Source organism: Thunnus albacares, chromosome 24, assembly GCF_914725855.1.
Source record: "Thunnus albacares chromosome 24, fThuAlb1.1, whole genome shotgun sequence".
NCBI lineage: Eukaryota > Metazoa > Chordata > Actinopteri > Scombriformes > Scombridae > Thunnus > Thunnus albacares.
The window spans coordinates 14537762-14554836 of record NC_058129.1 but is presented as its reverse complement, the minus strand read 5'-3'; the positions used below and the strand labels follow the sequence as shown (position 1 = coordinate 14554836).

Genomic DNA, 17075 nt, shown 5'->3' with positions numbered 1-17075 from the left:
TCTAATGTAAAGTGATTCACACTTTACAGCATGAACTATATATTTACATTACACTTTACTGTAACATTGATATGATTGATGTAGTATTGGCTTTATAATATTAATATTTTTGTTTCACATTCGCTCTCAACACTGTTAAACATTCCATTAAAAATGTTTATCTTTCTTACTGGTACAAAGAATACATCGTTTGGAGACCAAATGAGCTCTTCAGAGTTGGGTACAGAGGCAACAGGAAGTATCTAAAACTTTTTGGACTGAGCAGCTGGACATGAGAGATGTATGTGTGTTCTGCAGTGATTGATTTATAATGTTGATAATCATATCTGGACTTACACAGCCTTTCTGCAGTTCCTCACAACTGGGATCAGTCTCCGTCGTCCCTCCTCTGATGTGTTGTACTTCTTCAGGTCCAACTCATCCAGAACCTCCTCGGACATCTGCAGCATGTAGGCCAGAGCCGAGCAGTGGATCATAGAAAGTTTCTTCTTTGATCTGTTCTCTGACTTCAGGAACTCTTGGATCTCCTGATGTACTGAGCGGTCGTTCATCTCCATCAGACAATGGAAGATGTTGATGCTTCTGTCAGGAGACACAGAGATGTTCTTCTTCTTCATGCTGTTGATGGCTCTCTGGATGATTTCTGGACTGTTCTCTGTCTGACCCAGCAGGCCTCCTAAGAGACTCTGGCTGGACTTCACATAGAGGCCATGAAGGAAGCGAACAAACAGGTCCAGGTGGCCATTTTTACTTCTGAGAGATTTCTCCATAGCTTTCATCAAGAAGTCATCCAGGGATGAGTGACTGTATTTTTTTCCCAGGAAGGCCTTCAGTACCTCTGTGTTGCTGCTGGTGTAACAGTGGTACATGTAGACTGCAGCCAGAAACTCCTGAACACTCAGATGAACAAAGCTGTAGACTGTTTTCTGGAAGATCACACTCTCTGTTTTGAGGATCTCTGTACAAAATCCTGAGTACACCGAGGCCTCTGTGACATCAAGACCACACTGCTCCAGGTCTTCTTGGTAGAATATGATGTTTCCTTTCTCCAGTTGTTCAAACGCCAGCCTCCCCAGCTTCAGAAGAACTTCCCTGTCAGCCTTCGTCAGCTCCTGTGGACTCATCTCATGTCCCTCATTATACTTGTGCTTCTTCCTCTTTGTCTGAACCACCAGGAAGTGTGAGTACATGTCAGTCAGGGTCTTGGGCAGCTCTCCTCTCTGGTCTGTAGTCAACATGTGCTCCAGAACTGTAGCAGTGATCCAGCAGAAGACTGGGATGTGACACATGATGTGGAGGCTCCTGGATGTCTTAATGTGTGAGATTATTTTGCTGAAGAGATCTTCATCACTGAATCTCCTCCTGAAATACTCCTCCTTTTGGGCATCAGTGAAGCCTCGTACTTCTGTTACCCTGTTAACACATGTAGGAGGGATCTGATTGGCTGCTGCAGGTCGGGAAGTTATCCAGACGAGAGCCAAGGGAAGTAGATTCCCCATGAAGAGGTTTGTCAACAGCATGTTGACTGATGACTTCTGTGTGACATCAGACACGACCCTCCTGTTCTTGAAATCTAATGAAAGTCTGCTTTCATCCAGGCCATCAAAGATGAACAAAACTTTACAGACAGCGAGCTTCTCTGCTGTGACCTTCTTCAATGTTGGATGGAAATCATGGATCAGCATGAGAAGACTGTACTGCTCATTTTTGATCAAGTTCAGCTCCCTGAATGAAAACAGAATCACCAGACTGACATCTTGGTTTTCCAAGCCCGCTGCCCAGTCCAGAGTAAACTTCTTTACTGTGAAGGTTTTTCCAACACCAGCGACGCCACTCGTCATAACGACTCTGATGTGTCTCTGTTGGTCAGGTAAGACTTTAAAGATGTCGTGACTCCTGATTGGAGTGTCATGGAGGATCTTCATCTTGGAAGCTGTCTCAAGCTGCCTCACTTCATGTTGGGTATTCACCTCTTCACTCTGTCCCTCTGTGATGTAGAGCTCAGTGTAGATGCTGTTGAGGAGGGTTTCACTTCCTGCTTCATCAGTTCCTTCAGTCACATGTTCACATCTCCTCCTCATACTGATCTTATGTTCATGTTCAACCTCCCAGAAACCAACATTCACTAAAACAGAGAAAACATGTGAGATTAAAGAGAGACATGCTGACAATTATTCACTATTACCAACACAAATACAATCAGTCTTACTTTGTACAGTGATGGTCTGACTGTCTGTCTGCAGTCCAGATCTTGTCCTGGATCTTTTTCCACACTGAGGACAGGAGAAGTCTCCTGATGAAGCAGACTGGTCCCAGTATGAGTTGATGCACTGTCTGCAGAACCAGTGTCCACAGCTGGTAGAGACTGGATCCTTCAGGATGTCCTCCTGACACAAAGAACAGCAGGACAGCTGCTCCGCCACAGACACACCACTCCTCCTCTTCCTCATCCTCTCTCTATAAAGACATTTCTTTATCAATAATATGCTTCATTGATTGATAGTTGAAAAATATTAAGATTTGGCCGACACTGTCTAGAAGCTCAGACAGTCACAGAGAACAGTAAAAGTGTAGCTTCTTCTCTGAAATAATTATTAATTTTATTCAAACTCTCCTGCTTTCATAAATACATATTTAAGTCTTGTAAACTGACATAAAGAGATTAATTTGTCTCTCCACCGAAAACAACCCTTAACTGTGTTTCTTTTCATTTAGTGATCTGCTTGTAGTTTGCTATTAAGACAAATTCAAAACTTCCTGCAGCTGCTTCACTGTAAAAGCCTTCCATTAAAAGAGAGCTGATTATGTCCTTTACTGCTTTACAGTCCCTTTTCGCAGCTTATCTTGGGTTAGTTAGGTTTGACTCTCTTATCTCACCAAAGCCATAAACTATAACCCACATTCCTGAGGACTTTTATGAAGCCTCCCTGCAAATCTGAGCCAAACCTGGAATTCATGTGAATTCAATGTCTGATCATTATTCAAGTTCTATCATGTTATTTGTCATGTAAATACAAGAAGAATGGTATGACTTTCATAGTTGTGTGACTATCTACTAAGGAGATATTAAAACTTTGATCTTATCAACTTTTATTAACTTTATACTACATGCAACAATACTGCCTTCCAGTGACAAGACTTAAATTTCCTTATGTTAAGAGTTGATGAATGTTTGGTAACTATGTATTTGTATTTTAAAACACCTAAGTGTTTAACTTTTGATCTAGTAGTTGTATTGAAAGAGTGAATTTTCAGTAGTAATAGGAATGTAAAGATATAATATTTGAAGGATTTCAGTTTAAAGTTTTCTTTTATTGTTAAACAATAGTCACAATGAATACTTTTATATTATGAAGTAAGAGTTATGTTGAACTTATATTTAAATATGTTTCTGACAGTAACCTAATCACATATGTGTTTCCTTACTGTAGTTCCTTTCACTATAGTATTAAACTTTATTTCAGTGTAGATGGTTTGAGACATGTAAATATTTTGAGAAAGTTGAATCAGTGAAGGTTGTATGCTTAAACATCATCAAGTATCAGTATGAAAGTTAATGTTTGTTATGTTATTTAGAAGAACTGACTTATTATGAAACATATGTAAACTGCTTCACTGTTTTCTTGAATGGTTTTACAAATATGATACAAGCTGACAGGAAATGTTCAGACTCAGTGACTTTGAAGTGTGATTTTTGCATGTAAAAACTCAGAATTAGACTTTCCCTAAAAATCCCTTTATTTCTGAAGAAGCAGGCTGCAAAACCTCTGAGAACTCGAGAAAAATTCTTAAGACATCTCTTTCATTTGTTTTCCAACCAAGTATATGTATATTCAATCTTTTACTGAAACAAGTTTAGTTTGTTTTTGTTTTATTTGGAACATTAAGTCTCATATTTCCACATACAGTAATTTAATTTTGAAGTAAACACATACAGTATTTTATTTTTAAGTAAATGCCACTGAAGATTTGAGCGTAGTCAGATTAAACTCTATTCGACACTCAACTCAAGTTACTACAAGCCAACCAAAGTCTGAATCCTCAACTTAGACTCCTGAAGAAGAAAACAACGCTTTAAACTGGACCTCTACCTGCTTTCTGACAGCAATACTGCAAACTAGAAGTTAAGCCGTCCTGAAGACTCTTTCAGAGCAGCCTAGAACAGCTTGACTCCCTTTTACTGGTGTTAAACACATCTGCATCTACGAAGACGCACCCACAGTCCAAAGCCTGATCTGGGCTCTTTAACTGCCAAACAACGCTGGTGATGCTGCACCAACTAATGTTGGACCTGCCGAGATGACGTCTCTAGCACGACTAAAGACCTCAACAGTAAGGCATAACATGGCTTTGTGATCAAGGGTTGATGTAGAATAATGTTAAAATTAAAAGATAGTTTCTTTAGAGAAGTTGAATTAGCTTTCCCTTAGCAACTTTCTCTTAGCAAGAATTTACAATTATGAGACTGATTCATTGATCAAATTGAACAAGGGTTAGTGCTCCCTCCTGGCACTAACAAATCCTAACCAAACAGGAGGTGGTGCCCACAATAACGAGGTAATTAAATAATAAAGTATCAATAGTCCTACAGCCGACCCTGTCTAGAAGCTCAGACAGTCACAGAGAACAGTAAAAGTGTGTTTTATTTAAACTCTCTTGCTTTCATAAATACATATTTAAATTTTGTAAACTGACATGAAGAGATTCATTTGTCTCTCTGCTGAAAACAACCCTCTGTTTCTAATCTGGCTGTCTACTAAACATTTAGTAATCTGCTTGTAGTTTGCTATTAACACAAACTCAACACTTCCTGCAGTCCCTTTGGGCAGCTTATCTTGGATTAGTTAGATTTGAACTGAGGTTAGAAGTGGTCTAAAACTTGTGGTAGACCAGCAGTCTAAGACAAACAGCATGTAACAGTGTGTTTCATGCATTAGTAAGGTCCACTTACTAATGATTCAGAGCTTTCAACTGCAAGCTCCAAAAATGTGGATCTTTGAGCTTAATTTTCTTCCATGTTTTCCACACTATATTTTATATAAGCAGTTAGCTGAAGAGAAAACTCAAACACACATAATCAAGGTGAGCAAAGCATTTCTTTGCTACAAATAACCTTTTCACCACATAATGCACTATTATAATATGCACTGATTCAACACAACATCTGGTAGCTTATAACAGCTGACCTGAGGAATGTTTTGAGTAAAAAATTTGAGAAAATGAATTACACATTTGAAGCACATTCTTTCAGGTTTTGAATAGTCGCAGATCTTTACAGTGACTTCAACATTGGGGCAAAGATGTCTGAATATCTTCTTGAAGTGTAAATTCTGACATGGAGGTTCTCAGGTTGCTACAGAAATACCATCTGCAGTTTCTGGCTATAAAACGCAGATTAAGATCCATCTTAGTTTGAAACAGTGTCTATAATAATAGTTCTGCATTATGAACAGAAATATTTTAGCAGAGCAGTTTGTCTTCATCCTCACTGAATCATCTTCCATCAGGTCAGTTTACAGCAGAAACAGTCTCTTACATGACATATGGCCATGACATATTGGAAATAGTGTATACATTTGATGAACTATGTGAAATTAAGTGTCATTTAGGCTTCACTTCCTGTTGCCCGTAGGCAATACTACATAAGTGAAATATTAATGCAGCAATAGGTTTACCAGAGGGCAACTGACATGGATATACATTTTCATGAATATTGGACATTGGACATTGTATGTAGGAGATAACTGTCACTTCCTGTGTCCACTATGTGGCGCTAGAGAACACTCACTAATTACACGTCATGTTGTTGTATATCATGTGCAGACCACACCATGTAAATTTCATGTAAATCAGATGAAGTTTGTCACATAAGGATGCCTTCCTGTTGTCAGTAGGTGGCGCTATGACTATGGCTCAATATTGTCATGTAGATGTGTTCAGGCCTGGACTCCCATCAAGGATGACAAATTTGGGGCAGATTGGACAATGTAAAGTTGAGTTACAATAATTTCCTGTTTCATGTTTTGGGCAAAATTGACCGGCACACAACGTCAAGGGCGTTCCATGAACTCAAAAACTACTCAATTTAGCATCACAAAGGTTTTTAGATGTCACCTACCAAATTTGAACAAACTCTGGTTAATTCTCTGGGAGGAATTTGTTAAAATACAACTCTTATAATGTCTCCACTTTGCAAAAAAATTGCACAGCAAATTCAAAATGGCTGACATCCTGTTGGACTTAGGGTATGGCTCCAAGAGGCTTTTTTTAAAGTCTGGAGATGTTTCATCTGCCTACCAAATTTCTTAAATCTATGTTAAATTTAAAGGTGCGGGCCTTGACTTTGAAATTTTCTAGGGGGCACCCTTGAGCCATTTTGCCACACCCAAGCCCAAGATCCATATCAGATATCAAGTTTTGCCACTTCTGATGCATGTGCAGAGTATTGTGAGTTTTTGAGTATGCCTTGCATCTCATAATTGCTAAAAGTAATTAGGGGGCTAACACAACTGGTGTGCCATGCCTAAGCCCAATTGTTTTATCAAATCAAAATATTTACTAGTTTGAACATGGGTGCAAAGTTTCTTGAATTTTGTGCATCCTGAAGGCCTCAAACGTGTTTGTGAAATGAAAATTGATGCACGAAATCCAAAATGGCTGACTTCCTGTTGGGCAGATTTTTTTTTTTTATTATGTTCAGAATGATGAGAGCAATGGTCCTAATGAATTTCATGAACATCAAAGCAACTTTATTCCAACATGGCTCTGTGTTTGAGGGCGCTATGGAGTGGGCGGTGCTACACAAGTGAATCATTAATGCAGCAATACATTTAGTCATTAGTAAATCAGTTTGCAGCAGAAACAGTTTCTTACCTTGTGAATGAGGGTCCAGGTTGATTACTGAAGGTCGGAGGAAGATCGTTGGACCGATCACTCTTCATAGACAGACAGTCCGATGCTGGAGACTCTGCTCTCTGTCTGTGGTCTGTCTGACGTCTATAACAACAACAAGATTTTTTTATTCATATCATGTGAATCCTTGATAAATTCTCTGATGACAAAGCCATTGAAGGAGCTCTAAACACACAAACTGCTGCTCCTGCAGATAATAAGTCGCAGATTAGATCACAGCTTTTCTAAATGACTGACAGCTGACACAGATACTAAGGGGAAGATGGGACAAATGATTTGAATGTGTGTTAAATTTTAGATAGCAAATAAATTTTAGTAGAAATTTTAATATAAAAACACAAAACAACCGTTGGGGACAGAAAACATAATGTCATTGGCAGAGGTAATTAAAATTAAGGTTGTAATTAGAATTAGAATTAAATTTCACAGGATTATCAGACACTGTGTGAACGGGTAATGGCTCTGTGTTTGAGAGCGCTATGGAGTAGGCAGTGCTACACGAGTGAATCATTAATGCAGCAATACATTTAGTCATTAGTCAATCAGTTTGCAGCAGAAACAGTTTCTTACCTCGTGAATAAGGGTCCAGGTTCATTACTGAAGGTCGGAGGAAGATCGTTGGACCGGTCACTCTTCATAGACAGACAGCTGGATACTGGAGACACTGATCTCTGTCTGAGGTCTGTCTGACGTCTATAACAACAACAAGATTTTTTTATTCATATCGTGTGAATCCTTGATGAATTTTCTGATGATTAAGCCATTGAAGGAGCTCTAAACACACAAACTGCTGCTCCTGCAGATAATAAGTTGCAGATTAGATCACAGCTTTTCTAAATGACTGACAGCTGTCACGGATGTTAACTCAAACTCAAAAGTTTAGCAATTTAGCATTGCAAAGGACTTTAGATGTCAACTACCAAATTTGAAGTCGCTCTGGTTAATTCTCTGGGAGAAATTCCTTAAAATATAATGCCTGTAAATGTCTTCACTTTCCAAAAAAATTGCACAGTAAATTCAAAATGGCTGACGTCCTGTTGGACTTATGGTATGTTTCCAAGAGGCCATTTTTTTTAAAGTCTGGAGATGTTACATCTTCCTACTAAATTTCGTACATCTACATCAAATTTAAAGGTGGGCTCTTTGACTTTGAAATTTTCTAGGGAGTTACCCTCGAACCATTTTGCCCCACCCAAGCCCAAAATCCATATCAGATATCAAGTTTTGCCACTTCTGATGCTTGTGTAAAGTTTCGTGAGTCTTCGAGCACCCCTTGCACCTCATAAATGTTAAAAGTAATTAAGGGGCGCTATAGAGCCAACGTGCCATGCCTAAACCCAATGGCGATATCAAGTCGTAATATTTAGTAGTTCGAACATGGGTGCAAAGTTTCTTGAGTTTTGCGCATCCTGAAGGCCTTAATTGTATTCGTAAAATTAAAATTGATGCACGAAATCCAAAATGGCTGACTTGCTGTTGGACAGGAAAAAAACACTATCATATCCAGAATGATGAGAGCAATGATCCCAATGAATTTCATGAACATCAAAGCAACTTTATTCCAACATGGCTCTGTGTTTGAGGGCGCTATGGAGTAGGTGGTGCTACACAAGTGAATCATTAATGCAGCAATACATTTAGCCATTAATCAATCAATTTACAGCAGAAACAGTCTCTTACCTTGTGAATGAGGGTCCAGGTTGATTACTGAAGGTCGGAGGAAGATCGTTGGACCGATCACTCTTCATAGACAGACAACTGGATACTGGAGACACTGATCTCTGTCTGTGGTCTGTCTGACATCTATAACAACAACAAGATTTTTTTATTCATATCATGTGAATCCTTGATAAATTCTCTGATGACAAAGCCATTGAAGGAGCTCTAAACACACAAACTGCTGCTCCTGCAGATAATAAGTCGCAGATTAGATCACAGCTTTTCTAAATGACTGACAGCTGACACAGATACTAAGGGGAAGATGGGACAAATGATTTGAATGTGTGTTAAATTTTAGATAGCAAATAAATTTTAGTAGAAATTTTAATATAAAAACACAAAACAACCGTTGGGGACAGAAAACATAATGTCATTGGCAGAGGTAATTAAAATTAAGGTTGTAATTAGAATTAGAATTAAATTTCACAGGATTATCAGACACTGTGTGAACGGGTAATGGCTCTGTGTTTGAGAGCGCTATGGAGTAGGCAGTGCTACACGAGTGAATCATTAATGCAGCAATACATTTAGTCATTAGTCAATCAGTTTGCAGCAGAAACAGTTTCTTACCTCGTGAATAAGGGTCCAGGTTCATTACTGAAGGTCGGAGGAAGATCGTTGGACCGGTCACTCTTCATAGACAGACAGCTGGATACTGGAGACACTGATCTCTGTCTGAGGTCTGTCTGACGTCTATAACAACAACAAGATTTTTTTATTCATATCGTGTGAATCCTTGATGAATTTTCTGATGATTAAGCCATTGAAGGAGCTCTAAACACACAAACTGCTGCTCCTGCAGATAATAAGTTGCAGATTAGATCACAGCTTTTCTAAATGACTGACAGCTGTCACGGATGTTAACTCAAACTCAAAAGTTTAGCAATTTAGCATTGCAAAGGACTTTAGATGTCAACTACCAAATTTGAAGTCGCTCTGGTTAATTCTCTGGGAGAAATTCCTTAAAATATAATGCCTGTAAATGTCTTCACTTTCCAAAAAAATTGCACAGTAAATTCAAAATGGCTGACGTCCTGTTGGACTTATGGTATGTTTCCAAGAGGCCATTTTTTTTAAAGTCTGGAGATGTTACATCTTCCTACTAAATTTCGTACATCTACATCAAATTTAAAGGTGGGCTCTTTGACTTTGAAATTTTCTAGGGAGTTACCCTCGAACCATTTTGCCCCACCCAAGCCCAAAATCCATATCAGATATCAAGTTTTGCCACTTCTGATGCTTGTGTAAAGTTTCGTGAGTCTTCGAGCACCCCTTGCACCTCATAAATGTTAAAAGTAATTAAGGGGCGCTATAGAGCCAACGTGCCATGCCTAAACCCAATGGCGATATCAAGTCGTAATATTTAGTAGTTCGAACATGGGTGCAAAGTTTCTTGAGTTTTGCGCATCCTGAAGGCCTTAATTGTATTCGTAAAATTAAAATTGATGCACGAAATCCAAAATGGCTGACTTGCTGTTGGACAGGAAAAAAACACTATCATATCCAGAATGATGAGAGCAATGATCCCAATGAATTTCATGAACATCAAAGCAACTTTATTCCAACATGGCTCTGTGTTTGAGGGCGCTATGGAGTAGGTGGTGCTACACAAGTGAATCATTAATGCAGCAATACATTTAGCCATTAATCAATCAATTTACAGCAGAAACAGTCTCTTACCTTGTGAATGAGGGTCCAGGTTGATTACTGAAGGTCGGAGGAAGATCGTTGGACCGATCACTCTTCATAGACAGACAACTGGATACTGGAGACACTGATCTCTGTCTGTGGTCTGTCTGACATCTATAACAACAACAAGATTTTTTTATTCATATCATGTGAATCCTTGATAAATTCTCTGATGACAAAGCCATTGAAGGAGCTCTAAACACACAAACTGCTGCTCCTGCAGATAATAAGTCGCAGATTAGATCACAGCTTTTCTAAATGACTGACAGCTGACACAGATACTAAGGGGAAGATGGGACAAATGATTTGAATGTGTGTTAAATTTTAGATAGCAAATAAATTTTAGTAGAAATTTTAATATAAAAACACAAAACAACCGTTGGGGACAGAAAACATAATGTCATTGGCAGAGGTAATTAAAATTAAGGTTGTAATTAGAATTAGAATTAAATTTCACAGGATTATCAGACACTGTGTGAACGGGTAATGGCTCTGTGTTTGAGAGCGCTATGGAGTAGGCAGTGCTACACGAGTGAATCATTAATGCAGCAATACATTTAGTCATTAGTCAATCAGTTTGCAGCAGAAACAGTTTCTTACCTCGTGAATAAGGGTCCAGGTTCATTACTGAAGGTCGGAGGAAGATCGTTGGACCGGTCACTCTTCATAGACAGACAGCTGGATACTGGAGACACTGATCTCTGTCTGAGGTCTGTCTGACGTCTATAACAACAACAAGATTTTTTTATTCATATCGTGTGAATCCTTGATGAATTTTCTGATGATTAAGCCATTGAAGGAGCTCTAAACACACAAACTGCTGCTCCTGCAGATAATAAGTTGCAGATTAGATCACAGCTTTTCTAAATGACTGACAGCTGTCACGGATGTTAACTCAAACTCAAAAGTTTAGCAATTTAGCATTGCAAAGGACTTTAGATGTCAACTACCAAATTTGAAGTCGCTCTGGTTAATTCTCTGGGAGAAATTCCTTAAAATATAATGCCTGTAAATGTCTTCACTTTCCAAAAAAATTGCACAGTAAATTCAAAATGGCTGACGTCCTGTTGGACTTATGTTATGTTTCCAAGAGGCCATTTTTTTTAAAGTCTGGAGATGTTACATCTTCCTACTAAATTTCGTACATCTACATCAAATTTAAAGGTGGGCTCTTTGACTTTGAAATTTCCTAGGGGGTTACCCTCGAACCATTTTGCCCCACCCAAGCCCAAAATCCATATCAGATATCAAGTTTTGCCACTTCTAATGCTTGTGTAAAGTTTCGTGAGTCTTCGAGCACCCCTTGCACCTCATAAATGTTAAAAGTAATTAAGGGGCGCTATAGAGCCAACGTGCCATGCCTAAACCCAATGGCAATATCAAGTCGTAATATTTAGTAGTTCGAACATGGGTGCAAAGTTTCTTGAGTTTTGCGCATCCTGAAGGCCTTAATTGTATTCGTAAAATTAAAATTGATGCACGAAATCCAAAATGGCTGACTTGCTGTTGGACAGGAAAAAAACACTATCATATCCAGAATGATGAGAGCAATGATCCCAATGAATTTCATGAACATCAAAGCAACTTTATTCCAACATGGCTCTGTGTTTGAGGGCGCTATGGAGTAGGTGGTGCTACACAAGTGAATCATTAATGCAGCAATACATTTAGCCATTAATCAATCAATTTACAGCAGAAACAGTTTCTTACCTTGTGAATGAGGGTCCAGGTTGATTACTGAAGGTCGGAGGAAGATCGTTGGACTGGTCACTCTTCATAGACAGACAGTCCGATGCTGGAGACTCTGCTCTCTGTCTGTGGTCTGTCTGACGTCTGTAATAACAACAAGATTTTTTTATTCATATCATGTGAATCCTTGATAAATTCTCTGATGACAAAGCCATTGAAGGAGCTCTAAATACACAAACTGCTGCTCCTGCAAATAATAAGTCGCAGATTAGATCACAGCTTTTCTAAATGACTGACAGCTGACACAGATACTAAGGGGAAGATGGGACAAATGATTTGAATGTGTGTTAAATTTTAGATAGCAAATAAATTTTAGTAGAAATTTTTATATAAAAACACAAAACAACCATTGGGGACAGAAAACATAATGTCATTGGCAGAGGTAATTAAAATTAAAGTTGAAATTAGAATTAGAATTAAATTTCACAGGATTATCAGACACTGTGTGAACGGGTAATGGCTCTGTGTTTGAGAGCGCTATGGAGTAGGCGGTGCTACACGAGTGAATCATTAATGCAGCAATACATTTAGTCATTAGTCAATCAGTTTGCAGCAGAAACAGTTTCTTACCTTGTGAATAAGGGTCCAGGTTCATTACTGAAGGTCGGAGGAAGATCGTTGGACCGGTCACTCTTCATAGACAGACAGCTGGATACTGGAGACACTGATCTCTGTCTGAGGTTTGTCTGACGTCTATAACAACAACAAGATTTTTTTATTCATATCATGTGAATCCTTGATGAATTTTCTGATGATTAAGCCATTGAAGGAGCTCTAAACACACAAACTGCTGCTCCTGCAGATAATAAGTTGCAGATTAGATCACAGCTTTTCTAAATGACTGACAGCTGTCACGGATGTTAACTCAAACTCAAAAGTTTAGCAATTTAGCATTGCAAAGGACTTTAGATGTCACCTACCAAATTTGAAGTCGCTCTGGTTAATTCTCTGGGAGAAATTCCTTAAAATATAATGCCTGTAAATGTCTTCACTTTCCAAAAAAATTGCACAGTAAATTCAAAATGGCTGACTTCCTGTTGGACTTATGTTATGTTTCCAAGAGGCCATTTTTTTAAAGTCTGGAGATGTTACATCTTCCTACTAAACTTCGTACATCTACATCAAATTTAAAGGTGGGCTCTTTGACTTTGAAATTTTCTAGGGAGTTACCCTCGAACCATTTTGCCCCACCCAAACCCAAGATCCATATCAAAGAGAATTGGATACAGCATTGAAGGCAGGGCCCCGTTCATTCTTATGAAGGTGGTGGCGAATGAAGTCAAAAAAGTTCGACTACTGGGTATAAAGTTACTGTGCTATGGAGACCACTGGCAACCCAAATCACTATAAAAGATATAATTTCCCCTCACTTCTGATGCACGTGCAAAGTTTTGTGAGTTTTTGAGCACCTGTAACTCCTCAAAAATGTGATTCATTGTGGAGAAGAAGAAGAAAAAGAAGAAGAATTGCTTCAGATACAATAGGCCTTTGCACCACTCAGCTCTAATAATCTCTACAAAAACAACAGGTTCCTCACACTTTCAGTGCCAGGGCCCTAATGAGTCATATAAATGAGTTGGTAGCAGCTCTCTTACTTTGTGCTTAAGGGTCCAGGTTTATTACTGAAGCTCGTAAAATGATCGTTGTACCGGTCACTCTTCATAGACAGAACGTTGGATACTGGAGGCTCTGCTCTGTCCTCCTCTTCCTCCACACGAGCACTCATCTTGTGGACTTCAGTCAGTCTGAGAGGTAAACCAGTAACACTGACTGTGAGATTAGAAAGCAAGATTCAAGAGAAACAAGTCTTTTCAAGAGTCACAGTGACAAGAGAGAAAACACCCAAACAAGTTAGTATCTCCCTGTTTTATTTCCTCTTTATATCCACAGAAGTTCATTCTAACTCTTCTCCCCTCTACAGTCCTCAGGGAGGAAACTGAGACTTTCATGGTAAAATAAGAATGTTTTATTAACACTCACCCTGCGTCAGATGTCAGTTTTTATTCATCTGTTCAGTTCACTCTCAGTTCCAGTACTGCCACCTAAAAAAAAAAAAAAAAAAATCACATGGCACTGTCAACGTATGTGTGTGTATCATAAACATAACGTGTTTATGAGAATCTATTTTGGCTTTAACAGGTTAAATTAAAATGGGTTTTGGTCAAAATGTTTTAGTGTGTAACTTACTGTCATCATCATGTAATTTCTCAGAACTTTTTTCTTTTGAATTTCACCTTCATTTGTTAGTCTAGGACAGGTCTTCACACTGAGTTGCTGAGTTCAGTGTCATCCTCAAGGGAACATCAATAGTAAATGTTAAATAAAATTTGTCTTATCAAATGTGTTGTGAGGATAAAACTTAACCTACTTTTTATCTTTGGAAATGATTTCTAGTGTTTCTACATCTTCTTATTCTGTTGTATGATTACAGGCTCGTTTACATTTTCACTTGGTTGAATATGACTTTTTGCTGTTCCTAAAACAGAAGTTTTCTGCAGGTACTTGGTATCAGCATTTCATCTCATATCATATTAAGTACTTTATTCATGGTTCTGATGATGCCGCTCATAAGTAACAACCCCTCCTCTTTCGCACACTTTGTTTATTCTATTCATAAACGTTGAGCTGTTCTTGGAGGCGTTTGTCTGTTTTGATGCCAGTTTCATCCTACATTCGAATACACATTTTCACAATTTCATCATTAAACTTCAGGGGTTTCTTATGTTTTTTCACAGTGCTGTCAAGTCTTTTTTCCCTTGGTTTTTACCTGCATAACCACATAGAAATTTGTTTTGGGCTCTGAGCGCTTCGAAAACACAGGTGACCTACGCTCAACACTGTACCTGAACGCCTCCTGTGTCATCGGGAAACTGCTGAGTGTCTATCACGGTTTGATGTCATTTATGGTCGCTCTAGCTTCTCTGTCCTCTCCTCTGCTCTATTTGTTGGTGTTTGTGTTTAGCTTAGTTATTATCGTGTATTAAAATGTGTTAAATTCCTGTAAATTTAGCTACTGGCTGAAACAGCCCCTCCTCTCAACCAGCAGCAGAGGGAGGAGGAGGAGGAGGACAGGATGAAGATACTGACTGATGTCTGTGTTCTTCATTCTTTTTAAACTTCACGCAGTATTTTAATGTCAGGAATATTATTTATTTTACTGATATTTTTTTATTTCTTTCAAGTGAGATATTATTGAATTTATATAGTGACTTTGCTGACTGTTCTGAATTTATTCTTTCTTTAATAATTCAAAAATCCCCAATTCTTTGGTAATGAAAAAGAACCGATAAGAGTATTGATAAATACTCTTATTTCATTCCACCAGTGCAGTCAACAAAGCAACATAACTCATCACTATAACGACCATCTCTACTGTTATCAGATCATTTTAACACCCGCAGACACAAACATGGTGAAAACTGTTGGTTACCTTACCTTTAGATGCTGAAAATAATCTGAATCAAGATGATGAGTGAAGGTGAAATTAATCAGCAGCTTCAACCAGGAAACCAACCAGAAGAAGAACAAACATGTAACTCACAGCAGGCGGTTTTTAAGGTCTGTTGATTCACAAACAGTCTCAACTCTCTGTATTCATCTTTAACCTGAAGTGTTCTTTAAGGAAATCTGATAACGGAACAGCAGCTCTGAACTTTGGACTGAAAAACCCGGAACAAAAGTCAAATATTAACAGACAGTATAAATCTTTATGGTTGAATCATAAAGTCTGATGCAGGGACGCTGGAAGTCAGTCAGAGTTGAGGTCGCTGAAGAGAAAGTCTATATAATGATGCAACATTCATGATTTCTGTATAAACTTGAACGGCCAACAATAATTTACACCAGTTTTAGAACATTTTACACTTCAACAGGAAGCAAACTTGAACACCACCACTACCGAATAACTTAATAATTTCGAGCAAATAAAAAAAACTTAACATCGTTTTTTTCTCATCCTCCGGAGCAAGGTTGCTACCTATATTGTGAACAAATGAACTGCATTTGGAAGAAATGATTACAGCTTAATTTGAAAACAGAACGGCAAAAACTTCCTGTTCTTTCAGCGAGGGCTTCGTGAGAAAGTTCGACACAACACTGGAAATACCACGCAAACAAGTTATCTACCCGTTTTATTTCCTCTCTTTATATCCACAGAAGTTCATTCTGACTCTTCTCCCCTCTACAGTCCTCAGGTAGGAAAATGACTGAGACTTTCATGGTAAAATAAGAATATTTCATTAACACTCACCCCGCGTCAGACGCCATTTTATCCTCCTGCTCCGTTGAATTTAGTTTCACTTCTGCAACTTACAAGAAATCACATGACCCTGAGGGGCGGGAGAGACTTCAAATCTCTTCCTTCTCCAAGTCATCCAGTAGTTGCTGAGTTCAGTGTCATGCTCAAGGGAACATCAATAGCCAATGTTAAATAAAATGTGTCTTATGGAGTGTGTGTTGGGATTTAAACTAGTAACGTTGTTGTAAATATTTTTAAAAAAATACAATCAGCACCTCTTGGGATACTTTGAAGGACAAAGAATGCTATCGCCTCCCTTTTTAAGAGATTTTTGAGCCATCCGGTCAGATGTAGGACATGCTTGAAGGACTACATCTCCCAGCTGGCCTGGAGGAGTATATTGCAGAGTCAAAAGACCATTTGTGCTGCTAGATTCTGACCAGAAGGTTACTTGAAAAGGGGAAGAAGCTTCAACTGCATATGCCAGACTATCTTAAAACTATCTAAAATATTTAATCATAAGCACTGCACACCCACACAGGTGTTCAGTTTCTACTTCATTAAACCTCTGCTCAGGTTGAATGTGGACGGAGGTGTGCTGGCAATTACATGAGGTCTCAAAACTTCAACGGCAGAGTCAGAGAGATATAAATCAATCTCAATCTGTACATACATGCTCACACAAGTCTATTCAACCACAATAAGTGGAATCACATGTCTGAGTCCAGCAAGACATTTAACCCAACTGAAAGCAGACCAAAGAAAATAT

At 38.6% G+C, this 17075-nt stretch overlaps 1 protein-coding gene across 2 annotated transcripts in view; it reads right to left on the bottom strand.

The window, feature by feature from the left end:
• Positions 1-17041, bottom strand: part of LOC122976220 (NACHT, LRR and PYD domains-containing protein 12-like) — a 105747-nt gene extending 88706 nt beyond the window's left edge. Inside the window, exons 1-12 of one of the 2 annotated variants that reach the window (XM_044344568.1) lie at positions 16319-17041; positions 13665-13814; positions 12640-12762; positions 12031-12153; positions 10921-11043; positions 10312-10434; positions 9202-9324; positions 8593-8715; positions 7483-7605; positions 6874-6996; positions 2210-2457; positions 337-2125 (exon numbers count right to left, since the gene is read on the bottom strand). In XM_044344568.1, coding sequence (XP_044200503.1) covers positions 337-2125; positions 2210-2457; positions 6874-6996; positions 7483-7605; positions 8593-8715; positions 9202-9324; positions 10312-10434; positions 10921-11043; positions 12031-12153; positions 12640-12762; positions 13665-13814; positions 16319-16335 — 3188 coding nt within the window. In that variant the 5' untranslated portion in view covers positions 16336-17041. Of the gene's footprint in view, positions 1-336; positions 2126-2209; positions 2458-6873; positions 6997-7482; positions 7606-8592; positions 8716-9201; positions 9325-10311; positions 10435-10920; positions 11044-12030; positions 12154-12639; positions 12763-13664; positions 13815-16318 lie in introns of those variants that run through there. The other variant, XM_044344569.1, reaches the window with a different exon arrangement.
• Between the last annotated feature and the right edge of the window lie 34 nt (positions 17042-17075).